This window comes from Cetorhinus maximus, chromosome 20, assembly GCF_964194155.1.
Source record: "Cetorhinus maximus chromosome 20, sCetMax3.hap1.1, whole genome shotgun sequence".
Lineage (NCBI taxonomy): Eukaryota > Metazoa > Chordata > Chondrichthyes > Lamniformes > Cetorhinidae > Cetorhinus > Cetorhinus maximus.
The window spans coordinates 56,252,567-56,280,360 of record NC_135898.1 but is presented as its reverse complement, the minus strand read 5'-3'; the positions used below and the strand labels follow the sequence as shown (position 1 = coordinate 56,280,360).

The 27,794-nt window shown below is 39.6% G+C and overlaps 1 protein-coding gene across 2 annotated transcripts; it reads right to left on the bottom strand.

Annotated features, from left to right (window-relative positions):
* Positions 1–544: 544 nt before the first annotated feature.
* Positions 545–27,766, bottom strand: zdhhc6 (zDHHC palmitoyltransferase 6). 2 transcript variants are annotated; one of them, XM_078564755.1, is made up of 11 exons: positions 27,701–27,766; positions 26,463–26,986; positions 25,017–25,108; positions 20,718–20,877; positions 16,092–16,253; positions 15,573–15,626; positions 12,915–13,082; positions 11,573–11,614; positions 9,908–10,053; positions 6,739–6,785; positions 545–1,216 (listed from the first exon to the last, which is right to left on the bottom strand). In XM_078564755.1, exons 2-11 carry the CDS (start codon positions 26,718–26,720, stop codon positions 1,116–1,118), a joined length of 1,230 nt encoding a protein of 409 aa, XP_078420881.1. In that variant the 5' UTR covers positions 26,721–26,986; positions 27,701–27,766; the 3' UTR covers positions 545–1,115. The 2 variants fall into 2 exon arrangements, with proteins under 2 accessions (XP_078420881.1, XP_078420880.1); XM_078564754.1 differs by lacking the exon at positions 27,701–27,766 and adding an exon at positions 27,088–27,405.
* Between the last annotated feature and the right edge of the window lie 28 nt (positions 27,767–27,794).

The window sequence follows — 27,794 nt, the reverse complement described above, 5'->3', positions numbered from 1 at the left end:
AAACCCCTTTCTCCATTTCACCTCAGTTTTGCAATGAGTCTTTCATGCCATATTCATTTAAATGCAGGCCTGATGTTAAGGGGTAGTTATCTTGACTTTTACCAAAACACATTCCTGGGTTCTGCAGCATTAATCATTCCCACGAGTAATCTGAGCATGTTTTAACAGGAGTTTACTCGTGGGTATGACAAAGGCAAGCTATTAAAAATAATTATCCAGCCATATAAAACGATGTTGGTTAAGCGATAGGTTACTACCCTGTTATTTTTTTCATATAACGGCATTGGCGTGGGGGGTGGTCTTACGCTTACCCTAGAGGACAGATGTACCTTTGTTTACCATAATCTATTTCCTGTCAAAACAGTGCTTATCCTGAACTTTGAAAAACTGCAGCAAATTAAATTTAAACACATTCAAATTAATTTTAAAATCACATTTATAGGCACAGCCACTTCTACGCTTAATCCACACATAGCTGACCTCTATTTTACAATCCGCAATGCTTTATTCCAAACCTACTCCAAAAGGTAAAAGGCGAACAGTGTAGAAGATGCGTATTTTATTTGGATTTACGTCCAATTCTGCAAAATCATACAATTCAAACTGTTAAATTTTATTGGAATTACTTAACTACTTGATTAAGCTTAACAAACCAGAGAAAATCCCTGGATTGTGTTTATACCTGGAATGTACTGAAATTTTGGTACTAAATCAAATAAAGTCCTTGATCACCATGCAGGATTAATTTTTCATGCAACGTGACACAACTAAACATTTCCATATAAATCATATCAAAATCAATTAATTACAGCACCAGTTTGGGCCAGGAAATTGTTTCCTTAGTTTCACTAAAGATGGACCACCACAAACCCATCTGAAAGAAGACTATTTATTGTTTTTGACAATCTAGATCGCCATAATCAGGTTGGTTCACAAATATTGAGAATCTGAAGGAATTACTTATATTATTAAAAAAACAATGCTTGTGGAAACTGTTGCTTTATCAAAGCAGGTCAAGTATAAATTAGATGTGAAAAAAGATTAAAACTTTCAAGCTAAGGAAAAGAGCAGGCCATCACAAATTCTGCTGTCAGAAGCACTGGTGACAGGAACTGTTATAAAATCTTTTTCTCTTCTGTTGGTTTCTCTGTGGCACTGTCATACAAGCATTTCTCCACACATCTTCTTGGGAACCAGCCTCGTTCATGCTCTCCAACTTAAAAAAAAAATAAAAAAGGTAATGGAGTTTATTGTTGTTAAAAGTCAAGTGCTCAAATAGAAAGTGGTACATAGCATTGATCCCACCACCATTTATTATGGTCACTAAGTTATTCCCTCCATCTCTAAGATATTTAAAGCTTCCTTCCCGCCAGTTCTTAAAATAACGGGAATCTGAAAAAAAAATGTGCCCACAAGATTGAAGCTCTTCATCGTTTGTGTAATTTCCTCTAGTGGGAGGAGATGGGGAGGTTCATTAGTTCCTGCTGTAATTATGTTGGGGAATCAAGAGAACTCTATGGAACGTTGGGCTCAGACTAAAAGGCAAGTACTGCTAATAGATAAACTGTGAGATCCTCCACCCAGTAGCGATATGCATCTGCACTGCTTCCACTCCACAGCTCCAACAACACTCAAGAAGCATGACACCATCCAGGACAAAGTAGCCCGTTTGATTGGTACCCCATCCACAAACATTCACTCCCTCCACCACCAATGCAGAGTGGCAGCAGTGTGTACCATTTACAAGATGCAATGCAGGAACTCACTGAGCCGGCTTAGACAGCACCTTTCGAACCCACAACCACTCCCATCTAGAAGGACGAGGGAAGCAGATAGATGGGAACACCACAACCTGGAAATTCCCCTTCAAGCCACTCACCATCCTGATTTGGAAATATATCACCGTTTCTTCACCGTCACTTGGTCAAAATCCTGGAACTCCCTCCCTGATAGCACTGTGAGTGTACCTACACCACATGGGCTGCAGCAGTTCAAGAAGCAGCTCACCCTCACCTTCTCAAGGGCAATTATGGATGGGCAATAAATGCTGGCCCAGCCAGCAATACCCACATCCCATGAATGAATTAAAAAACACAATTGACAACACAACAGTCACTACTGTGTTGAGAAGTTGTATATAGACTTGGTTCAATGTCTAATGTGTAAGGCAGCGTCTTGTCAATGCTGAACTAAAATATCAGTCTAGATTATGTGGCCCATTTCAGATTTACATTTAAACTGCTACCACTGAACCTGGCTGACAATTGAAATTAGATGATCATTTATGGTCCTGACAGCTTTAAAAACCATAATAACTATACATAGGTGTTTCAATCATATTGTATAGGAGTGTCCTCTTGTGATAACAAGCCCCTCAAGTTTAACAACAAGGAGGGGGAACTTTTGTGGAGTATGGTATAAAGTTCTGAGTTGGTTCCCCTGGATTTTGCTGCAGATGGTGGGTTTAATGGTCTGTGGTCCAAACTTCCCACTATTCCCTCTTTGTTAACTGACAACCCAAGTTATGCGCTCTAGGTTTTCTGTGCTGACAGAGTCTGGTAGCTCCTTTCTCATGCCAAGCTGCAAATCCACCTGAATCTAACACTCAAGTTTCCTGTGCACCAACTAAAGGTGCTGTCCAACTGACCAAAAAAGGGTCTTCAAGAAGAAACAGATCTCACTTTAGTTTGACAAAGTCAGTGCAACAATTGGATCAATCCAATGGATTGTGTATATCCAAGTTTGTGAAATTGAGTCCTTATTTTTTTTTGCTAGGAGTTGAAGGATCTTGAGGCTTATTCATGATGTCTTCTTCCCCTTTAGGAACTGGTGATACAAGTGTCCAGATCTTGTAATTGTTGGGCTGATATCCCAGCAAGGATGTCACTGAACGGCTGCAGGGCATTCTAAAGGGGGAGGGCAAACAGACAAAGATCGTGGTACATATTGGTACCAATGACATAGGTAGAAAGAGGGGTGAGGTCCTGCAATCAGAATTTAGGGAGCTAGGAAGCAGATTAAAAAAGGAGGACCTCAAAGGCAGTAATCTCTGGATTACTTCTGGTGCCGCACGCTAGTGAGTATAGAAACAGGAGGTTAGTCCAGATGAATGCGTGGCTGGAGAGATGGTGCAGGAGGCAGGGCATTAGATTTCAGGGAGCGGTGGGGCCTGTACAATGCGTATGGGTTGCACCTGAACAGAAATGGGACCAACATCATTGTGGGGAGGTTTGCTAGTGCTGTTGGGGAGGGTTTAAACTAACTTGGCAAGGGGATGGGACCCTGAGAGGTTCAGCAGGGGGAGATGCACGGCCAAAATTAGAAGAGAGAGCAAGTGAGTCTGGAAGGCATAGAAATTATAGGCCAGTTAAGGCACAAGGGAGTTTGGCAAGGTTGGATGGTATTTATTTTAATGCAAAGAGCCTGATGAATAAGGCAGATGAGTTGAGGGCACAAATTAACACATGGGAGTATGATGTCATTGCTGTCACAGAGACATGGTTGACAGAGGGGCAGGATTAGCAGCTCAATATTCCAGGCCATAGGGTATTCAGGTGAGACAGGGAAGGAGGGGGGTATCACAATATTGATCAAGGAATCAATTACAGCAGTAAGGAGGGATGACATCTTAGAAGGCTCCACAAATGAAGCCATATAGATAGAACTTAAAAACAAAAAAGGAGCAATCACATTGCTGGGAGTGTACTATAGGCCCCCAAACAGTCAGAGAGAAATAGAAGAGCAGATATGTAGGCAAATTTTAGAGAAGAGTAAAAATAATAGGGTAGTAATAGTGGGGGATTTCAACTTCCCCAACATTAACTGGGTTAATCATAGTGTGATAGGCTTAGGGGGAGCAGAATTCTTAAAATGCATCCAGGAGAGCTTTTTAAGCCAGTACGTAGAAGGTCCTACAAAAGAGGGGGCGGTCCTGGACTTAATTTTAGGGAATGAAGCTGAGCAAGTGGTAGAGGTATCAGTGGGGGAGCATTTTGCAGATAGTGATCATAACTCTGTTTGATTCAAGGTTGTTATGGAAAAGGACAAGGGTGGGCCAGACATCAGAGTTCTAAATTGGGGGAAGGCCGATTTTAATAAGATCAGATATGATTTGGCCAGAGTGGACTGGGAGCAGCTACTTTTAGGTAAATCTGTGTCAGAGCAGTGGGACTCATTCAAGAAGGAAATAGGGAGAATACAGGGCCAACATATTCCAGTAAAGACAAAGGGTGGGACCAATAAATCCAGGGAACCCTGGATGTTGAGGTATATACAGGATTGGATAGAGAGAAAAAGGGAGGCTTATGGCAGATACCAAGGGCTCAAAACAGCGGAAGCCCTAGAAGAGTATAGAATGTGTGAGGAGGGGGGGGGGGGGGGGGGGCGGGGGGGGGGAAACTTAAAAAGGAAATTAGGAGAACAAAACGGGGCATTAAAAAGCATTGGCAGGTAAAATAAAGGAAAATCCAAAGTTATTTTACAAGTACATTAAGAGTAACAGGATAGCTATGGGAAAGAGTAGGGCCCATTAAGGACCATAGTGGTAATGTGTGAGTGGAGCTGGAAGAAGTAGGTAGGGTTCTAAATGAATACTTTGTGTCGGTGTTCACAAGTGAGAGGGACGACATGGGTATGGAAATCAGGCAGAAGGACTGTGATATAATTAAAGAAATTAGCATAGAAAGGGAGGAGGTTCTAAGTGGTCTGGCAGGCTTAAAAGTAGATAAATCTCCAGACCTGGATGAAATGTGTCCCAAACTGTTGAGCGAGGCAAGGGAGGAGATAGCAGGGGTGCTGGTAATAATTTTCAATACCTCTCTGGCCACAGGAGAGGTGCCAGAGGACTGGAGGACAGCCAATGTGGTACCGTTATTCAAGAAGGGTTAAACCATGGAACTACGGGCCAGTCAGTCTAACCTCAGTGGTGGGGAAACTATTGGAAGCAATTCTGAGGGACAGAATTAATCTACACTTGGGGAGGCAGGGATTAATTAAGGACAGTCAGCATGGTTTTGTTAAGGGGAGGTCATGTCTGACCAATTTGATTGAATTTTTTGAAGAGGTGATCAGGTGTGTAGATGGCATAGTCTACTTGGACTTCAATAAGGCTTTTGATAAAGTCCCGCATAGGAGACTGATAATGAAGGTAAGAGCCCATGGGATCCAAGGGAATTTGGCAAATTGGCTGAGTGGCAGGAAGCAGAGGGTGATGGTCGAGGGGTGTTTTAGTGACTAGGTGCCTGTTTCCAGTGGGGTTCCATAGGGATCGGTGTTGGGTCCCTTGCTGTTTGTGGTGTATCAAAACAATTTAGGCTTGAATGTAGGAGGGTTGATCAGCAAGTTTGCAGATGACACGAAAATTGGTGGGGTGGTAAATAGTGAGCAGGATAGCCTTAGATTACAGGAGGATATAGATGGACTGGTCAAATGGGTTGATCAGTGGCAAATAGAATTTAATCCGGATAAGCGTGAGGTGATGCATTTGGGCAGGACAAACGATGCACGGGAATACACGATGAATGGTAGGACCCTGGGAAGTACAAGGATCAGAGGGACCTTGGTGTGCATGCCCACCGGCCCCTTAAGGTAGCAGGACAGGTAGATAAAGGTGGTTAAGAAGGCATATGGGATACTTGCCTTTATTAGCCGAGGCATAGAATATAAGAGCAGGGAGGTTATGCTGGAACTGTATAAAACGCTGGTTAGGTCACAGCATAGATAGGGTAGACAGGAAGGAACTTTTCCCCTTGGCGGAGGGATCAATAACCAGGGGACATAGATTTAAGGTAAGAGGCAGGAGGTTTAGAGGGGATGTGAGGAAGAACTTTTTCACCCGAAGGGTGGTGGGAATCTGGAACTCACTGCCTGAAAGGGTGGTAGAGGCAGAAACTCTCATAACATTTAAGTATTTAGACGTGCACTTGCGATGCCACGGCACACAAGACTATTGGCTTAGAGCTGGGAAATGGGATTAGAATAGCTATTTGTTTGACCGGCGCAGACTCGATGGGCTGACTGGCCTTTTTCTGTGCTGTAGACCTCTGTGACACTCAGAACGAGCAATGGGTAGAGGAAGGGTGGAAAGGATATTCATTATTCCGAGCAGGTAGTCTCATCCAGTTAGATTGGTTTTTATAGCTACCAGAAGGCAACTTTAGACTTGGACTTGACTAGATAATATTCAGCCCTTTGAAAAAGAAATCCTAATAATGTTGAAAACTACAAACTTTACAAATAACAAAGTCTTACCCTTCAGGATTAAAAAAAAAATACACCCCACATATTTCTGTTGGGGAAAGAAGTGACAATGATTTCATTAGGGAAAGGGAATTCTGAAGTCTAAATGAGCTATGGGAGCCAAGTTGACAAACAGCTGAAGCTCCCTGGGTTAACGAACATCTCTACTGGTAATTCCGCTCTCTTGAGCTTCAGTAACTCTTTCCAGCTAGTATCTCAATGTGATCGTTATTTATTGTTTGAAACATTTAAAAAATTGGAAAATGTATAATTCTGTCACCAATTTAAAAAGGCAGATAAGACGATATTTCCTTTGGATCTTAATGCACAACAAGCCAAACTCCAGAAAAATGTCCCCTTAAATGGTAGTGAGGTGAAACAATCTTCATTTACAGCTTTTTAAAATTTGGACTGGAAAATGCAATGACATTGTCCATTCAAATAAACAAAGAAATTATGTAAGCAGGCACTTAAAAGGCATAATGCATTGTGATTATTTACCGTGGGCATTTTTCCTCTTCAAATTCTTGTTACCATACATCCAATGCCTGAAGGGAAATATTAAAAAGATTTTCTGTATATATGAAAATTGTACATCTTACAGAATTTATATACAAATAAAAACTAGTTAATATCCTCATTTTTGTAGTTTAATATCTATGACCTTGTACCTATATATATTATTTTAGTTACCTCATTTTTGATTATTTTTTTGTTTTAAGCATATTGCAGTTATTAATCCATTTCGTGCATAGTCTGTACAAATTATTTTAGTTTCACATTTATAATGTTCCCATTATCGCGCTCAAAGCCTCATTTTTCCATAAGCATTTTGTTTCATGTTCCTGTATTAATTACAAATGGCAGCATTAATAAAAAGGATACCATCACAACAGTAGAATGCACAGGTGTCAGGAATTATAGGGGGCTTAAAACAGAATTGGTGTGTATAGAGTCATGAACTAGGAAGGGAGATGGTACAACTGCCAGTGTGCATTACAGGTCACCCAACAGTGGAGATAAGAAAGAAAGAGATCTGCAGTCATTTCAGGGATATGAAGGAACAAAAGAGCAAGAACACTGTGATTTTAACTACCCAGAGAAATAAAAAAATACCAACTTAAAAAGGAGGCATAAGAAAAAGTTGATAATTTTGAAGTAAAATAAGAATATTGTGGGGAGGCAAAGAGAGAGATTTGAAGGGAATCAGAAAAAAAGGTCAGCTGATAGGGAAATAGGGTTTTTATAAGCATATATAACATCAAAAAGAATAGTAAGAGGGTAAGGTGACTCGAGATGAAGGAAGAAGTCTCATTGCGGAGGAAAAATATATAGCGGAGATATTATAAATATTTTTTATTGGTCATCACTGAAAAAACAAAAAGGAACGTTCGTGTACTAGAAATGGGTATGGAATAATTGTTAAAGATAATTGTAAATAAAGAATTGACTGAAAAAAAAAACTTGAACTTAAGGTGGTATGTCACCTTATGGTGTTCAAAGGGGAAATAACATAGGCTCAGATCATAAATTTTTAAACCCCTTAAATATTCATTATGCAGGGGATTGAAGAGTAGCCAATGTAACCATTTTAAGGAAAATAACAATTAGGTTACTACACACCGTACAGTATAATGCCAATAGTGGGCAAACTCCTAGAATCCAATAATTTAAGATAAAATTGATGAGCATTTACAAATATACGATTAGTAAATTTATGCTGGCTGTCCTTGATAAAGGCAATTTGTGTTTGACAGATTTAATTTTTGAAGATGTCTAATTGGAGAAAGGGAATGTACTATATGGAGTGCATATGGATTTTCAGAAGGCGCTTAATAAGTTCTCTCGTAAGAGGTTTTTAGAAAAACATAGGTGTCTGACACAAGAAGAAATGTAGCAGTGTGGATTTAAAGTTAGCTGGTGGACTGAAAATAGAGAACCAGTTAGGGTAAATGGTTATTGCTCAGATTAGAGATGAGTTCTAACTATTATAACCCAAAGTTCAGTATTGGTTCAGGGCCGGTGAAAGAGCATTAGGCACCCTACGCAAACCTTCAGCCTTGTGCCCCCCACCCACAATTAACTTTCAAAAATAAATATTGTTCATTAGTATGAATAAAAATTCTCTCTATAATTTCAGGTTTATTTTACATGAAAAAGGAGAATATTGTGATATTGATTGTTCATTCCCATTGTTCTACACTTTTCACAGGATTTGTACTAGAAGAAATGCATATTGTATTATGTTAAATGGCTCACACGATGCGTTCCTGCAACAGTTATCAGATATTATATGCAATTTACACGATCAATAATCATTACAATAGAGTGGGCTAGATTAAATTATGTTCTTTGATATTATTTACTGGTTCGCAGTTTTGAAATAGTCATGTAAATGTACAAATTTGTAAAACCATTGCCTAAACAAAATGAGGAATATAGCATAAACTTTTGGGAAAGACTGCAGTGTAAATACACGGAAATCTATATGTACATCAATTTATCTGGATGTATATCAGTAGGTCAAGACTTTTCATTCCGACTGCTGAAGCCTGTTTGTTTCCTTATGTAGCTTCATAAATAGTTCATTCATTTTGCTCCCCCTGCACCCAAGGTACACATAAATAATTGGAACTTTGGCATAGGGAGCACAATTTTAAAATTTTCTGATGACAAGTGTAGCAAAGAGCAACGAGGGCCGCAAGAGTACAGGAACAGGAGACAAGGAGAACAAGGGATGGATTACACACTCGATGGAAACAGACTGAAGAGTGTGGATCAACGAGACTGACCTAAGGAATATGTAATACCCCGATGAGTGAGTAAAGATACATAAAGCAATTAAAAAAATGGCCAACAAAATTTTACTAAATTGGAACAGAAAGTGTACCAAAATAAAGAAATGATGATAAATTCACAAACATTGGTTAGGCCACTGTTAAGAGTACTGTGTGAAGTTCTGTGTTCCACTGCAGAAAGAACTTTCAAGCCATTGAGATAATATAGTGCACATTCATCAAGCTGACCCTAGAAACTACAGGCATGAGGAGAGATTTAAGATACTGGGGACTATTTCCATGGTATCAGAGTGTGCTAAAAAGGAGATAGAATAGAGGTTTTAAAAAATTATGAAGGGCTTTAACTGATTGAATAGGAAAAGACTATTTCCTCTGCTTGAGTCGCAGTATCAATTTAAAATCATAATTAAGAGAAAGAGTGAGGGGAGTATTTAGGAGAGATTTCTTTATCTAGAGGGTTGCTGGAATGCGGAAGCTTTGCCACAGGTAGTGGTTGAAGCAGACATAAAAGTGTACCTATTAAGAGAAAAATTGGATAAATATTTAAAGCAAAGGAACTTAGAAAGCTATGGGGAAAAATGGATAGAATAGTGGAATTAGTCTCAGATTGCTTCAGCTTGCAGACATGGTGGATCAGGATGTTCTATTGTGCTGTAAACATCTACAGTTTCATATAAATGGCAATGGGCATTGATGATGATTTATCGGCTTCATTAAAGAGTTCCCAAAGTTAATTTAGTATAATTTCCCTTAAATCATACACAGCTTCCATCAGATATTTCAGGAGATCAAAAGTTGCTTTGAAAAAAGTGTTCTAATTAACAACGACTTGCTAAATGTTTCATGAGAATGATCAATTTCACTCAACTTACGGGAGACCCCTTGTAACTAAAATCAATTCTCCTTTCCTCAGTTGAATTCTAGGTTCTTCAGTATAAGGTGTGCAAAAAAATGTTTTGAATCCTTTTGTTATAGGACAGCAAGCTCCACTGTAGTCTTCAATCACTCTATACTGGACCTGTCCATAAAAAGACACATACATAGGGTAAATTATAAAAAAATTATAAGCACTACACTTTTATTGTGAGCAGGTAAATGGATTTAAGGCAGGCTTTCTGCACAACTACTGCACATATTCAAGTTAAAAATCATGATTCCTTTGAAACATTTGTTCATCTGGAGATTTAGTTCTAATAATTAAAGTAAGTTAATACTGTTGTGTATACTTTTGCAGGTTCAGCAGAGTCAGTCATTTCCATAAATGGATTCCACACTCCTGTGTTGGTGTACTCACACTGCCCAATATCCACTCATATGATAGATTAACCCAGGTATTTTACAAAAATACCCAATTATGATCTAAACCATCTGTCTTTTTCAGATGCAAAACCTCTTGAAGGTAAACCAAGAAAACACCTGGTAATAGAAGGCCAGATACTAATCATTGAGCTGCCTTATTTCACAAGGAAGTGAACATTGAACAAGTTATGACCAGATTCACCTTTTTACAATAATACAAAATAATACGAAACATTGCTTCCCCACATCAATGGGCCATCTTGCTAGACTTAAACAAGATCATTTCTAACTACTATCCTATAATCTCCTCCTGACTCTGGTGAAAGCTTGCCCTCACAACGTCCTGATTAAAGACCTGGCTGATTACCTGTGTCTCTTTATTTTTCATCTTGCCATAATCACAACCTAAGGGGAGTGAAGGGCCTACACTAAACTCCTCGTGAACTACTCAGGGCAAGGAATGTCCCAACACTAGGGGCTGGCATCGATTTTAAGGCTGATTTTAAACACAAAGCATCCCTTTATTCTCAATATGCAGGATTTTTACTGCAGCTGAAGGCTATCAATCTGCTCCTGTACTTCTACAACTATCTATAGAAATTGCAACAATCTGAAGAAATGTGATCCAGAAACTAGTTGGTTATTAATTCAAAAGATGGTTTTATCAACAGTGGCATCTTGCTGCTTCTAATTAGGGGTTACAAAGACAATGTTTTGAGTTTTTGTTAACTTTTGATTTCTGGTTGCGTACAAATTGCGGTTTCAAAAGCTTATGGGTTCTATCAATTTGTAATCCATAAACCTGTTACTGTACCAATAGTCATGTTGTTTGCCAATATCTAACAGCCAAACTCGGTGCTTTTGATTACTTCTGAAGGTATTGCCTGCAATAATGGTGAAACATTGGGTTTTAATTATTTGTCTTTTATTCCTTTTAGAATTCCATACATAGTTTCAATGTATCTTTTTAACAATCATCTTCACAGAAACCCATTAGAACTATCTTTAAAGTGCAGTCTTAAAAAGCAAAAAGATACCAGTCATAAACCATTTATAGCCTATTAAATATATAAACCTGAAAAATGATTAAGACAAGTTCCTGAGTCTTTGCGATGACTAACTGCTAACACAATTGATTTCAAAACTCTTTTTTTCATATCAAGGAACTATTTTACACAAGCTACATCTATATGAAATGCTGCCATCTGGTGCAAGCCTGCAGGCACTACAATACTTACACTTCTCACTCTTTTATCAGCTTTCTGTTTCAGCTGCTCTATCTGTAAATAGATACAAGTATTTAACATACATTGTCATATCAAATTGAAGCAATTTCAGTCAAGAGAAATTACAAGAAAATAATCTGATTGGGGTTTCAGATGATATCAAGATTGAAAGTAAAGCTCAAACACTTTGTCATCCAAATCTCAAGAGACAATTGTCTTATCGTTCCTTCCCACTTTCATTTAAACATACTAAAGGAGTTCATTTGTGATTTCAATGTGAGATCACAGGAATTTGATTTGCAGTTCATTACAGGAAAAATAGAATTTAATGCATTGCATCACCAATGCTTTGAGTCTGCAATTTGATCTAGTATGAGGCAGGTGTGTAGCTGTGGTTCTTCTCATGGTCAGTTGTCAAATGGAGCTCAAGTCATCTCTCAGGGGGCAGGGAAGAAATATCAAAAGGCAAGTTTACTTGGAGTCACTTTCCTGTACCACCCAGTAGCTGATCGAAGAGTAGCGCAACCAGTGGCTTGAAAGCAGGTCACCCCAGTGATCATTTTAGAATTTTATGATTAAAGAGGAAATGCAAACTAAATATTGAAATTAGGTAATACAATCTGGATTGTTCTGATTTTACTATAAAAAGACTTGCATTTATATGGCAGCCTTTCATGTCCTCAGGACATCCCAAAGTACTTCACAGCCGAGATTTACTTAGGCAAGTACAGTCACAATTGTTTCCTATGTTGATGTAGCAGCCAAATAGCAAGCAAGGCCTCACAAAGAGCAGAGGCAATTGAACAGTTAATCTGATTTGACTGAAGGATGAATATTGGTCAAGACACTGGGAGAGCACCATGCTTCTTCTTGGGATAACGTGCCTTGGGATCTTTTACATCCAATTCAACAGGATAACAGGGCCCCGACTGAACAGCTCATGTGAAAGGCAACACCTCCAATAATGCAGCAGTCCCTCAGTATTGCAATGAAGTGTCAGTTTAGATTATGCATCCAAGTCCTGGAGCGGGCTTGAACCTACAACTTTTCAACTTAGGAGAAAAGAACACTACCAATTGGCCCGAACAGATCATTAACATTTTTAATATAAAAAAGATTTAAAAACACATTGAAGCAGACCATGTGTTTCAATCTGTGAAACGTGGCCTTGCAGGCTAAAGGAAAATATTCAAAAGGAAACAAACAGTCTGCTGAAATGTTAAATTAAAAACTTAGTAACAAAATGATTTGAAAAATATACACCATGTGCTTTTATTTGCTTTTGAATATTTCATACGATTTATATCAATAGCTTATATAACATTAAAAGATAATTAAAAAGAAATAAATTAACCGTTAACGTGTACGGATGGCTGCCTTCACGAACAGGCCAGACAATTCCATCTGTCTCGGGAACCCCAGACCATGTGAACACCTGCCTGAAGTTCCTCCATTTACTTCCAAGGTCATATGGAAATATGAATTCCTCACCCGTTTGATAATATTGGATTCTGTCTTTGGCCTACAAAAAAGGAGACATGTGGCATCATTAGATTTGAAATGTATATTTTGAAGGGATATGGTAATCTGCAAAACAAGTCACCAGATAAGTAAAACAGGGCAAGTAAAGGAATTGCATCACTGACCAGTCCTGCAATTAGACTTTCCAAACTTGCCCCAGTAGTATATAGGAAAGTATGCGAGTTGTATTTCTAGAACAGGCTGCAATTGATTGCAATAAACTGAACTCGCCAAAATTTCTCAATGAACCATCACCTATTTCTCCAACTTACAAGTTGTACTCCATCCTTATAATGTGTAACAATGTGAACACATTAAATATTTTATTTTTTTTCTTTTGAAAGATGGACCTATTAAATTGGAGACACTAAATTTTGTGCCCTACTTCAGAGATTTCAGGTACCTGTTCTGCAGTTAAACAAGCAAATGATATATTAGCCAAAAATTGTGTATAAGCAAAGGAGATAAAATGTAGTCTGTAGGGATAGAGGTTTTAAAGAGTGTGCCTGCTAATGCAGGAGTCATGAATACAGAATTTATTCTACAGGAACAGGCAATTTGGTCCAACTGATCTGTGCCAACGTTTATTTTCAACATATGTCACCTTCCACCCTACTTGATCAAACCCTATCTGCATATCCATTAGTGTGATTTACTATAAAAACACATGCATCAATCAAGGTTTGTAAACATGGCATTTTTTGACATTTTCCTCTCTGAAGCAATAGGTTTTTTTTTGCCCCTCTAGAAGAATTGACTATAAATTTAGAACAAAATGAAATAATGTATTGCTGTCAAAAGTCAAGATCCAAGTGAAATATTCAAATTTGTTCTCCAGTGTGTATTTTTTTTGAAACCCAGGTTAACATTGTATAAGGTTTGTAGTAATCTACACAATATGAATGGCAATCTATCCTAAAACTCCACTTATTTTATTTAGATGAATAAAAGATCAATTAACTGTGAAATTTGAGATAAATGATCTTATTGGTTACATTTTCAATACACAGGCACAACCAATTTCTCTGCAATGGTATAGTTGATCGTAGAACCTCCTCTTCTATAGCATGATTCAATGATCAGGGGTATTTTTGTCATGATGCTATTAAAATGCCCCTCAGAGGACACTTAAACAAACGTTAATGGGCTCAACTTTGCATTTCCACATATTTTAGCATTGTTTGAAGTGGTTGAAGTTTGCAGTGACACTAAAGCTATGCAAACAGGATTACTGGTAAAGCAAGGCAATCTGCAGACATCAATGTTTAACCCCAGCATGCGGTGGCTTCAGAACACAAATGCAGCTCTCAGCCCTATAACAAAGGCAGTCTTCAGTAGTCTGGCCCCAAAGGGCAGAGTTCAACATTACCAAGACTATTTTTTTTAATGTAAAAAAAAAATTCCCCAATTAATTACTCAGCCTGCGTGTTTAAATTAACACACAGAATTTGGCTAAGTAAGGTAACTTGACAAGAGTAGAAAGCATTATAGGCGAATGCTTTGAAGATGACCAAGGTTATTATAGGATATCTAAGATTGGAAACACAACAGCCCAGATCTTCTGGTCAGCGGCAATGCACAAAGTTTTCTCCAAACCAATGATACTACCCATTTTCAGACATATCTTATGACAGTGGCTGAAGCAGAAACAGACCAGTGCAGCCTCTCATGTGGAAAACTGGCAAGTGTAGGACAGTTGGGGGAAGGAGAACACATGCCTTTTTTATTTTAATGACAGTAGCTGCCAAATGCAGGCAAGTTTTTAAAAAGGTCTCAACTCTTTTAATGAGTGAGCAAACGGGTGAGCTCGGTGGGGGGCACACGTGATTTAGTCAGGTGGTTAGTCTGGTGGTCGCAGGAGGATTTGAGTGGACAAGATCACAGGGCTGTGCTCAGAGGAGCAATTCGAGTTGAGAACAGACAAGCTAAGTCGATTGAGGCCTGGGTGCATAGGAAAAATGAAGAATTCTAAAAATGCTTGATTGATCTCTCTGCCATTCGATTCAGTATTCGATTCCTTCAAAACTTTCACAGTGGCGACAGTGTATGTAAAATCAACTATAAGCACTGCAACAACTCATCAAGGTTACTTCAATAACACCTCTCTTCCTTGTGACTTCCATCACCAAGAAAAACAAGACCAGTAATGTGGGACCATCACGGCCTTCAACTCACACACCATCCAGACAGACAGACATACATCATTGTTCATTCATGGTTGCTGGCTTAGAATCTTGGAATTCCTAACCTAACACCATTGTGGGAGCAGCAACACAAAAACTATAGCGATTCAAAAAGGTCCACCATCACCACAACTTTTGCAGGGATATGCAGTGAATGTACCTTGTCCATGTTGCCCAGATCCCAAGATAAATTTTGTTTTTTTGAAAACATTTTCAACTTTAATCATTAGGAACATTAAAATCACTTTTAAAAAAAATGTTATTTTAAACTTTGAATTTATAGAAAGGTACTGTGGATACAAGCCTACCTTTTCTTCTATCCAAACTTCAATGGTGGTTTTATTCCTGAGGATCACTTTCATCTACCAAAAAAAACAGATCAGAACAGTAAACCCTAATGCCCATGCAAAAATTAACCAATTCAAATGTTTAGTAGCGGTCTATTGGAATTCAGCACTAATAGGCACTAATTCTTGGCAGAGTTTAATGTTGTACATTTGGAAAACTTTTGCAATAGCAATGAATTGATGCCCTGTAGGAGGTATGTTGGGGCCTGATTGCTTCAGTGGAAAGATCAATGAACAAGTAGGATATTGCTGTAAGGGGCTGAAAAAAATCTAACTACAATTTGGACTTTCTAGCCTTAATGTTCCTTGTGAAAATTTGCAACACCTCTTCGGTGATTACGTATCATATTAATAGGGTTGGAATTACCAAAATAAAAATGATCTTTAAAACAGCAGGATTCAGTTGTGTTCAATGTAAATATCAGGAAGAAAAAAAATCCAACTATTTGGTACTTCAGTACATTCCATTCCAAATAGTACCTGAATAAAAAACAACATGCCAACAGCTATCGTTGTACCAATTGCCAATCCCAAAGCAAATAGAGAGGCAGCAAATCCATAAATTCCAAAAGGAACGATGTACTGTGGATTCCTTTGAGGCAGACTCATGTCAATCTTTACTGAACTCCAACCAAATGATATCTGAAATAAAAAACACACAAGGCAAACTTTACAAAGAGAAGGGCAGTGGTGGCAGGGGATAAAAACCGGCGGCAGAGAGCCCCTTCAACCTGTTTCTACCTGTCAGAGCCCAAGTGTGACATCACAGGAAACAGGTAGGTAGGTATCTCTTCTGTGTCTCTTTTGATTGGCCAAGTGGTTTAAATCAGGGGACTTTATTACAGCTGAAGAGTACAGTTAAGAAATTCACTTTTAAAATATTTAACATCCAAATGAATTAATTAAATAGAATAGAGATGGCTGGGCAGGCGATGTGTTGCAGCTGTAGTATGTGGAAGTGGGTAGACCCCACTGTGATCCATGGTGAACACAGCAGCAAGCGTTGGCTGCTCGAGGAACTTTGGCTCAGAGTTGATGAGCTAGAGTCCGAGCTGCGGACACTGCGACACATCAGGAATGGAAGAGTTACCTGGACACTGTTTCAGGAGGCAGTCACACCCCTTAGGTTAATTACATCAAATTTGGACTGTGGTCAGGGACAGGAGGGTGTGACTGCGAGTGAGGCAGGTATGGGATCCAGAATTTAGCTTTGGAGGAGCCTCAGCAAGTGCCCTTGTCCAATTGGTATGAGGTTCTTGATCCCGGTGTGGACGAGGGCACAGACTGCAGGGAGGATGAGCAAACTGACCAAAGCTCCGTGGTACAGAGTGCCATTCAAGTGGGGGGCTGGGGAGGGAGGAGAAAGAGAAATGTAGTAGTAATAGGGGATAGCATAGTTAGGGGAATAGATACTGTTCTCGGCAGCAAAGACAGAGTCCCAAAGGCTGTGTTGCCTACTTGGTATCAAGGTTAAGGACATCTCTATTGGCTGGAGAGGAACTTGGAGTGGGCGGGGAAGGATCCAGTTGTCATGGTCCGCGTAGGGACCAACGACATAGGTAGGACTAGGAAAGAGGTTCTGCTGAGGGACTACAAGCAGCTTGGGGCTAAATCAAAAAGCAGAACTACAAGGGTAATAATCTCCGAATTACTACCTGACCCACGTGCAAATTGGCTTACGGTAAATAAGATTAGAGAGGGAGGTAAATGCGTGGCTCAAAGATTGGTGTGGGAGAAATAGGTTCCTATTCATTGGGCACTGGCACCAGTACTGGGGAAGGAGAGCGCTGTTCCGTTGGGAGATGCTTCATTTGAACCATGGTGGGACCAGTGTCCTGGCTAATCACATAACTACAGGGTTATAGGTAGGACTTTAAACTAATTAGCCGGGGGAAGGGAAGTTTAAAAATTCAAAAAGAAACGAGAGAGCAGAGGTGCAGGGTAATGAACAGGTGAACGATAATCAAAGTGTGACAGGAAGGGGCAGAAAATATAAGCAGAAGAGTGCAGCAGAAATCAGAACCAGAATGAGTAATAATGGCAAAAACTCAAAGCTTAAGCTCTTGATTGGAATGCACGCAGCATTTGTAGCAAGATGGATGAGTTGAAGGCACAACTAGAAATAAACGAATATGACTTGATAGCTATTACAGAGACGTGGTTGCAGGGTGACCTAGATTGGGAACTCAATATTCAAGGGTATTCGACATTCCGGAAATTAGACAAAAAAGAAAAGGAGGTGGGATAGCTTCGTTAATAAAGGACGGTATCAGTGCGGTGGTGAGTAGTGATATAGGTGCAATAGATCATGATGTGGAATCAGTTTGGATGGAAATAAGGAATAGCAAGGGGAAGAAGTTATGGGTAGGAGTCGTTTATAGGCCCCCGAAGAGTTGCCTCACTGTAGGACAAAGTATAAATCGGGAAATAATGGAGGCTTGTAAGAAGGGCGCTACAATTGTCATGGGTGATTTTAACCCACATACTGGCTGGATAAGTCAGATTGGCAGGGGTAACATGGAAGACAAATTTGTAGAGTGCATCAGGGATTGTTCTTAGAGCAATACGTTGTAGAACCCATCCGGGAACAGGCTATTTCAGATCTAGTAATGTGTAATGAGGTAGGATTAATAAAAGATATCATAGTTAAGGACCTCTAGGGGGTCGCGGTCACAACATGGTAGAATTTCAAATTCGGTTTGAGGGCAAGCAACTCAGGTCTCAAATCAGTGTCCTCAACTTAAATAAGGGCAATTACAGAGGTATGAAGAAAGAGTTGTCTAAAGCGGGCTGGGAAAATAATCTTAAGGGGAAGGTCAGTGGATGAGCAGTGGCAGACATTTAGGCAGATATTTCATAACATTCAGCAAAAATTTATCCCAGTCAAAAAGAGGGACTCGATGACAAGGATGAACCACCCGTGGTTAACAAAGATGGTCAAGGAGAGTATCCAGTCAAACACTAAGGCATACAAAGTGGCGAAAACTAGTGGTAGGCCAGAGGATTGGGAATTTTTTTTATTTATAAAAAGGAATCAACAGTGGATGACTAAAAAGTTAATAAAGAGGGAGAAAATTGGTTATGAAAGTAAATTGGCAAGAAATATAAAAACAAACAGCAAGAACTCTATGGGTATATAAAAAGAGTGGCTAAAGTGAGCGTGGGACCCTTGGAGGATGTGACTGGAGAATTGATAACGGGGAACAGGGAAATGGCAGATCATTTAAACCAATATTTTGCATTGGTCTTCACGGTGGAGGGCACTATAAACATCCCAAAGATATCAGATAAACAAGGAGCTAATGGAAGGAAAGATCTTGTAACAGTCTCTATCACGAGGGACAAAGTATTTAACAAACTAATGGGGCTAAAGGCAGACAAGTCGCCAGGACCTGATGGCTGCATCCAAGGGTTTTAAAGGAAGTGGCTGCAGAGATAGCGGAGGCATCGGTCGAAATATTCTAGACCTCACTGGATTCCAGGAGGGTCCCAGCGGATTGGAAAACCGCTAATGTGACGCCCTTTTCAAGAAGGGAGGGAGACAAAAAGCAGGAAACTATAGGCCAGTCAGCCAAACATCTGTCGTTGGGAAAATGCTAGAGTCCATTATTACGGAAGAAATAGCAGGACATTTAGAAAAGCTTAACACAATCAAACAGAGTCAACATGGTTTTGTGAAAGGGAAATCATGTTTGACAAATTTGCTAGAGTTCTTTGAGGATATAACAAGCAGAGTTGATAAAGGAGAGCTGGGAGATGTAGTATATTTGGATTGCCAGAAGACATTCGATAAAGGTCATTCGATAAGGGGCAACATAAAAGTTTATTGCACAAGATAGGAGCTCATGGTATTGGGGGTAATGTATCAGCATGGATTGAGGATTGGTTAACACACAGAAGACAGAGTCGGGATTAATGGGTCTTTTTCAGGTTGGAAATAGCGGAATGCCACAAGGATCAGTCCCAGGGCCTCAATTATTTACTATATATATATTAATGACTTGGAGGAGGGGGCAGAGTGTAATGTATTCAAATTTACTGATGATACAAAAATAGGTGGGAGGACATGTTGTGATGAGGACATAAGGAATCTGCAAGGGGATATAGATAGGTTGAGGAAAGTGTGAGGTCATGCACTTTGGTGGGAAGAATCAAAAGGCAGACTTTTATTTAAATGGAGAAACACTTCAAAAAAGTGCAGCAGAGAGGGATCTGGGTGTTCTTGTGCATGAAACACAAAAAGTTAGCATGCAGGCACAGCAAGTAATTAAGAAGGCAAATGGAATTTTGGCCTGTATTGCTAGGGGGTTGGAGTTTAAAAATAGGGCAGTCTTGTTACAACTGTATAGGCTGTTGGTGAGGCTGCACTTGGAGCACTGTGTACAGTTTTTGACTCGGTATTTAAGAAAGGATATACTGGCATTGGAGGCAGTTCAAAAGAGATTCACTAGGCTGATTCATGGGATGAAGGGGTTGTTTTATCAAGAATGGCTAAACAGGTTTGGCCTTTATTCATTAGAGTTTAGAAGAATGAGGGGTGATCTTATTGAAATGTACAAGATTCTGAGGGGGCTTGACAGGGTAGATGTTGAGAAGATGTTTCCACTAGTGGGGGAATCTTGAACTAGGGGACATAGTTTTAAATGAGTGTCCCCTTATTCTGTAACTGAGATGCAAAGGAATTTCTTCTCTCAGAGGGCAGTGAATGCCTGGAATGTCTGGTAGTGGAGGCTAGGTCACTGAAAGTATTTAAAGAGGAGGTAGATAGATTTTTGAAATAATCGGGGAGTTGCGGACTATGAGGAGCTGCCATGAAAGAGGAGTTGAGGCCTGGGCAGATCAGCCACGATCTTAATGAATAGCAGGGCAGGCTTGAAAGGCTGAATGGCCTACTCCTACTCTTATTTCTTAAGTTCTTATAATGCCAAATAAGTTGATATCAATGTACAAACAACTCCAAATAAGAATTTTCTTCAAATCAAATGGTACATTGTATGTAAAACTGGTTACCATATTTGCGATTATCCCATAGGGGCCAACAATGCCATAATTATTACAGTGATACCATCCTGAAATCTACTTGAAGTAATGTCATGCATTACTTACCCTGTTAGAAAGCTGTGTGTACATGGTCATGATTAAAATCACAGAAGCATGAATACAACCCAATGGTGCTAACATCAGGAATGAGGTAAAGTAGCCATGGTTCAAATTACCACAACAATTATTGATCCATGGACAATGATGATCCATCTTCATCACACACCTGGAAGCAGAAGGAGAAATATTGGGACACCACGAGTGCATTTCTGTCAAACTAAAATACTTGTACAATCAGGAACGGGAACATGGCCTATTTTTACAGTCCACTAAAATACTTAAAAATAAGCTCATCTATTTAAGCCTTTATAAAAGGCTAAGCTCACTTAGACTCTTTGTTTTATATATGTTTTAGCCAAAGGCATAAATCCATATAAAAGCAAAATACTGCGGATGCTGGAAATTTGAAACAAAAATAGAAAATGCTGGAAAAACTCAGCAGGTCCGGCAGCATCTGTGGAGAAAGAAACAGTTCCAAAGAAGAGTCATATTGGACACAAAACTTTAACTCTGTTTCTCTCTCCACAGGTGCTGCCAAACCTGCTGAGTTTTTCCAGCATTTTCTGTCATTACACAAATCCATTTTTTTTTTTATAAAGAACAATTATGAACAAATTAGATATTACAAGGTGCGTAAAAGATATAAACCAAAAGCAATGAAGAATCCGGCATTTATTTTTAACAAAGTTACCAGATAATCCTTCCTAGATTAAAATATCTAGGTATTAAAACATACAAGTAAAATAAAACACAAGGCAGCTTTCTTCATTATTACTTATAAATAGCTGACAGTCTGAAGAGACTTGTTTCCATTGAACAAACATGCGGCACGCCAGTTAGTTTGAAATGCATGGTACATCTGAGTGCAGTTTTACATTTATGGTGCATTCAATTCACTTAACACATGAATGGACATTATTCATACGGAACCAGGTCACTTGCCACAGTAAGAGACATGTGCAACTACTTCTAATCAGTGCTCAAAATAAAAATTTGCATTCAAATGATCTGTTCAAGTTGGAAGAATGCCCTAAGGTAAATGGAAAATATCGATTCTGATCCAGACATAACATTAAGAGGGCTTACCAAAACCTAGTCAGAGGTAGGTTTTAAAGATCTGAAGGAGTGTGGGAGATAGGAGAAGACGTGCATTTATAGCACCGTTCATGTCCTCAGGATGTCACAAAGCATTTCACACAATCTGTTTTTGTGATGTTCATTGAGGGATAAATATTGGTCAGGGCACCTGGGATAATTCCCCTGCTCTTCTTTGAAACAGTGCTGAGGCATCTTTCACATCCACCTTAGAAAGCAGTCAGGGCCTTGCTTTAGCTCGCATCCATCAATACAGTTCTGGAACGCTAGCCTACATTTTGTGCTCACTTCCCACGTTTAAACGCACAGGTGTAAACTCCAGAAGTTGCTATTTGATTTACCCTTTAATTACAGACAGTACTGATAGCTCTCACCATTATTTCTACTTAAAATCTGGGCCATTACTCAGAAAATGAACCCATGCTATCAGGGCAGTTGGTCTCCCCCTCAAATTTTATCTTTCAACTGTTCTCCTTGCTGCTGATTAAAGCTTGACCTGAAAGTGCAAGCTCAGTGTGATCCTGAGTGAGAAGCTGACATTTGAGACATAAGGATGGATCCATTTGAGGGGTTTGTTGCCCCAAGAGTGGAGCTGAAGGAGCATGGCCATGCTGTGAAGTGCGCACCTTCTTTTCTGGTCTGGTGTAAATGAAGACGGTCAGAGTCTGCAACACAGTTGGGAGTAACCCAGAGCTGCAGCAACTTACCAAGCTCACTTGCAAAACATTTTCCAGCCTCTGCAACCAAGAAGGACAAGCAGCAAGAGCAAGGGAAAGTCATAACTGACATATTCCCTTACAACTCTCACTATCCTGACTTGGACATCTGCTACTGTTCCTTCATTGTCACCAAGTTAAAAATCTGTAATTCTCACAATGGTGTTAAGTAGGGCACACTCTCGCCACAAGAACTGTAGCAGGTAAAGAAGGCTCACTGCAACTTTCCCAGGGCAACTAGGGATGTGCCAATAAATGACATCATTGCCAGCATCAGCCATCACCTGGAAACAAATATTAAAAAAGGGTCTTTAAAGAAGTGGAACACCACAAGCCACCAAGTTGAAGAGGAAAGAGTCATTAAGCAAAGGATGGGAACGTTAAGAAGCGACTGGTAACATGATCAAAATATTCCAGAGGAAACTTTTTAAAGTGGGGAAAAGTAATACATTATAGGAATTTCAGAAGAGAATTCTCACGAGCAAAGGTGAGATAGCTGACCACTGCCAATGGCAATAGAGTAGGAAGTGGGGAAAATTCACCACATATCTGAATTGGAAGAATATGAAGCACAAAATTAAGATACAGGACTAGAGGATGTTAGAGATAGGAACGGACAAAGTATTAGAATTTGCAGGCAAGACGAGGAGTTTGAGGTACATAGATTGCAGGGCTTCAGTGGAGGTTCATGAAGACGTGGTGATAGGTGAGGATAGATCCTGGAAATAAATTGGAGCTGACTGTGTGAGGGAGGGAGGATAAATTATTAATGAGCTGGTTACATTGGAAAAAGCTATAAGTAGAACAATGACAGGACAATACAACAAAAGGTGGACCATGGAATAGTGATTGTAAAGTATGGAGTTCCCAGCAAAATCAAAGACCATAAAGAAATCAAGGATAGAATGGTAAACTGGTCACATAGGTCAAAGACAACAAGGAGGAATAAAACACCAATACATTCTTAGATACATTATCAAAGCTCATGCTCCCCACAAGCTGCTATTATGATACATCAGAACTAAATTAGTAACATAAAATGCTATTCGTTAAAAATGTGAACCAAGTTGTAAGTTCAAAATAAAGATTACAAACTTAGACTGAGTTTGGCATAAAGAATAACTTCATTGTTAGAGTTATTGAGCTAGAAGTCAGTTTTTGATAGTAGTGTCATACTTGATGTAGTGCATTGGCCCATCCCTAATATGGCTCGCCTAACATTCAATTCCACTGATTTCAATCAAACTGAATATCAGGCAATGTATTAAACTGGTGTTTTGCATTACCGACCAAACTGAATTTCTATCCCCCTGACTAAGTTGTTTGATTTATGAAGCAAAAGGCAGTAAACATTGATTTAACTGGATTAATTACAGATTCAAAACAGAACCAACAAAAACTGGCAAGTGGAAAGCCATTTTTGATTCTACAGACTGTCATGCTCAATGCTAAGTTACCATCATTACTCCTCCAAAAACGACTGCAGAACACTTCATTTTAATTTTTGAATGGCAAGATATACTTGAGGAAAAAATAGATTGTTAGTTATTAAAATAAAAAGAGATTAGTACGTTGGGAAGTTTTCCCTTCACAGTAGGAAGAACAGTCCAACAATTCACACCCAAGCCTTTCCTAGACATATTCCCACTCGTTCTGCAAAATTTCTCCACAATAGAAATCATTCATTAAGTACAAATTTAGGATGGGTGTGAAAGGAGAGAGAGGAAAAAGACAACATTAAAATAAGTTTTAATAGAATGCCTTTAAATGTTTTAATGGGACTATATAGCTTTAAACAGATGCCACATCATGAACTGCAAAATGACACTAAGCATTCCATGTAAAGGTCTCGAAAGAGTGTAATTTTCAGATTGTTAAACTATTTAAACCATTTCAGCCAGATTCAATTGTTGAAACCGTTCTATGAATTCATGAATGTTATAATGGGATTAACAATTGTTACCACCATACAGTTTTGTAGATTTATCATCAGTCAGCTCCAATTTATTTGCAGATTTATCATCCAGCAATATATAAACTAATTCAATTAAACTGGGGAAAGGAAAAAACTCAGAAAACTGTAGTGGTCTGAATAAAAACTAGCTGCAAGTACACAGTAGGCAAGTCAAGATCTAAACAGACAAGCTAACTTAGACAAAAAGTCCACACTCAAGCGTTTCCTTTGCAGGTGCTGACTTTCTGTTCAGTACATTTGTCATTTCAGATTGCAACTTCCTTTCTTTTTACATGCTTATTAGTTTGAATGCATCACACCGCATAACTTTGAGGTGCCAATGTGGAGTTATTAAAGAGTGTGTTTTTAAACTGTATTTTTTAAGAACATGAAAAAAAGTTATAGAAATTGAAACAGCAACAGAAATGGTATTGGCAAAAAGAGTTGAATGGCTCTCTTGATAGAGTTTAAAATATTACATTACTGTACAAAATTTTATTCCACTGTTGTGCTTTCCTATGTAAACTGGCCCAGCCATACCTGTTACATTTACGACAATGGTGGGAGCGGGGTGCCTTGTAACCTTGACAGATTCTGCAGTCCTGAAGATACATTGTATCCTGAGGGTTTTCCTTGAACAGAACAAGTTGATAATTACAATAATTGTCCGTGCATTCCAGTTCAAGAAAAAAAAATGGGTTAATAACAAAAGGAAGAAGAATGAATGAGGTATATTTACTGGGCTATTAATTGCCTGCATCACCAAAAAGCGTTATTTTTATGTAAAAGTAGGGCATACAAATGTACAGCATACTTTATTAACAGCGCCTGCTCGAGCTTCTGGACACTGCAACTGAGGACATGAAATGCATAACAGGTGAAATGCATCAATATTAATCCAAAAAAATGCACAGGCCTAGGAAGACAATGGCACACTGGAAGTTATTTTCCATACTCTCAGTTCATCATAGGAATTATATTTAAACAAGTCAATCTACTCCCCCTTTTCAGTTGGATTTTGTAGGATGGTGCTGTGGAAAAATGAAGGTTTGAAATTTTTTTCCATTTGGGAAATCTCAATGTATAATTCTAGATACTGGTGCTATATTAATCTCTATTTTTAGGGTGAAATTCTTCTTTCCTCCATTGTTGATCTTTCCCCTTGTTGGTCTCTCTTGCTAACATAATGTTCAGATGAGAGTGAATAGCCTCCTAGGCAGTTGCTAAATGCTACTGCAGTTCACCCTATAACAGTCACTCATTTTGGGAGAGCTCTATTCAACCCCCAAGGCACTGAACTAAGCACGAGGGAGGTTGAGCTGCACAGTATGTGCATGCGCCAACATGCTGGTCTCAGCTGGGATATATCACATTAATTGGGAGGTTACGATATGAAATATTTGATAGGGCGGTCACTATTTTGCTCCAGAAACCCTGCTTTTCAACAGCATCAGAAACTGCTGTTGCTATTTAAGCCATTGCCTGTGATTTGTGAGCAGCTGGCCACAACAGAAAAACTTGAGAGGCTGGGGAGAAAGAATAAAAGATCAGGAAGGTTCACTGATTCTTCATTCAGCTATTTTTAAACAGATACAATGTCAGTAATTACATTCTTCAGATGCCCCATTACCAAGATGGCCTCAATTGTTTCAGGCAAGCATACTACACAGTAACAAGCAAAGATGTCTAATGCATTAAGCAGGTTTGGTGGCTGTCACGAACACAAAACAGCAGCTATATTGTGATGGTATATAACCAAGAAGCTAACCATTCAATCAAAATGCATGCTCAAATAATCTTGATTTCTACTCTACACACATAGAACTCATACCCAGAGAGTTAGAATTACATTTGTTATAGAAATGTTTGCACTAATTATTCGTTATGGTTCATTACAACAAGATCTAAATAGCCATAGTAAATTAAACTATTTTGTGAAACCTTTTTTAAAGAAAGGGAATTTTTTAAAAGTTCCATTCATCTTACCGGTTTCCACCCAATCGGGACATATCCAGGGCCAACGAACATTGCATTAAAGTAATTGTAAAGTATAAGAACAGTCCAGTTTATCAACAAAATGAAGTTTATGCTTCCACCAGGAGTATCAAGCGGCCAATACCAAAGTACTGAGTCTATTATAGCCATTGAGGAACATATTGTAATCACGGATAGGGCTATAATTGGCCCCCAGTGACAAATTCTTTTCAATTCATGAAGATTTTCAAATCTGATAAATGAACACATTGTCTTCGATTGAATACTCTTCAGTTAACATGCAGCAACCAACATAACGCAGGTGATGTGATTAACGGAGTTGGGAAGTCAGGCAATGAATAATTCTTGCATTCAGAACAAAAACGGTTCAATTTTGGTGAATAAATGGCATGAGCTTCGAACAAATTCCGTCCACTACAATTTTCACCTCCAGCAAACTCCTCGTGGTCTTATTTTAGATCCAGTGCTTCCAGTATGAGTTTGTAGCTTCTGACGCGGTGTCCTCAAACGGCATCCTACAGGGATACAAAGAGTCAAACAACGTTTAGAGTTTTTCAAGTCAAAGAAAGCAAAACTGACTTACTCAAATAATCATGCCCTTGATTTTGTAAATTACTTTCGCGAGAGAGAAGGGAGCGGAGAGAAAACAGAACGGCGAGAGGACCAACTGCAGGGTTTCGCTGCTCTCATCTGGAACTGGCAGCCAGGAGGGTGCGGCAAGGGATAACCCCGGGCCCGAGTGCCAGAGAGCCCGAGAAAGAGGGGCTGCTAAACATCAGCTCGCCTGCCATCCAGATCCCAAAGCTGCAGCATAACTTCCTCCTTCCGTCTGGCTGCATTGGTGCCCCGGAAGCACACTGTCTCTTTAAGAATGGATGGGGGGGGGGGGGGGGAGATAGAGACTGGGAGATTAAACATGTTCAGACTGAGGGCATTGACTGCCCGGGGCTCAGGCGGCATCATCATCCTGCCTGACCCGCGCCGGGGGTCGGGGCGGTAACCACGGGGCCGGGGATGGAAACCAGACTTTATAAGAGCCAATTAACTCCAGCCCTCTCCCTCTCCTCTCTCGGACACAGAGAGGGGGAAGAAATTGTCTGAAGTTTTTGTTTTGTTTTCCACTCTCGAGCCACCAGCCCATCGCTTCAAACCCTCCCTCCCCCCCCATAGCCCTCCGGGGCGCCACTTCCGCCAGTGCCACCCACAACTCCTTCCCCCACCTCGCTTACATTTTATTATCCAGGAAAACCTGAGGGGAGGGTTTTTCTCCTCTCCACCATCGTCCACCCATTTTCCCCTGCCCCCTTTCCCGTTCCGAAGTGT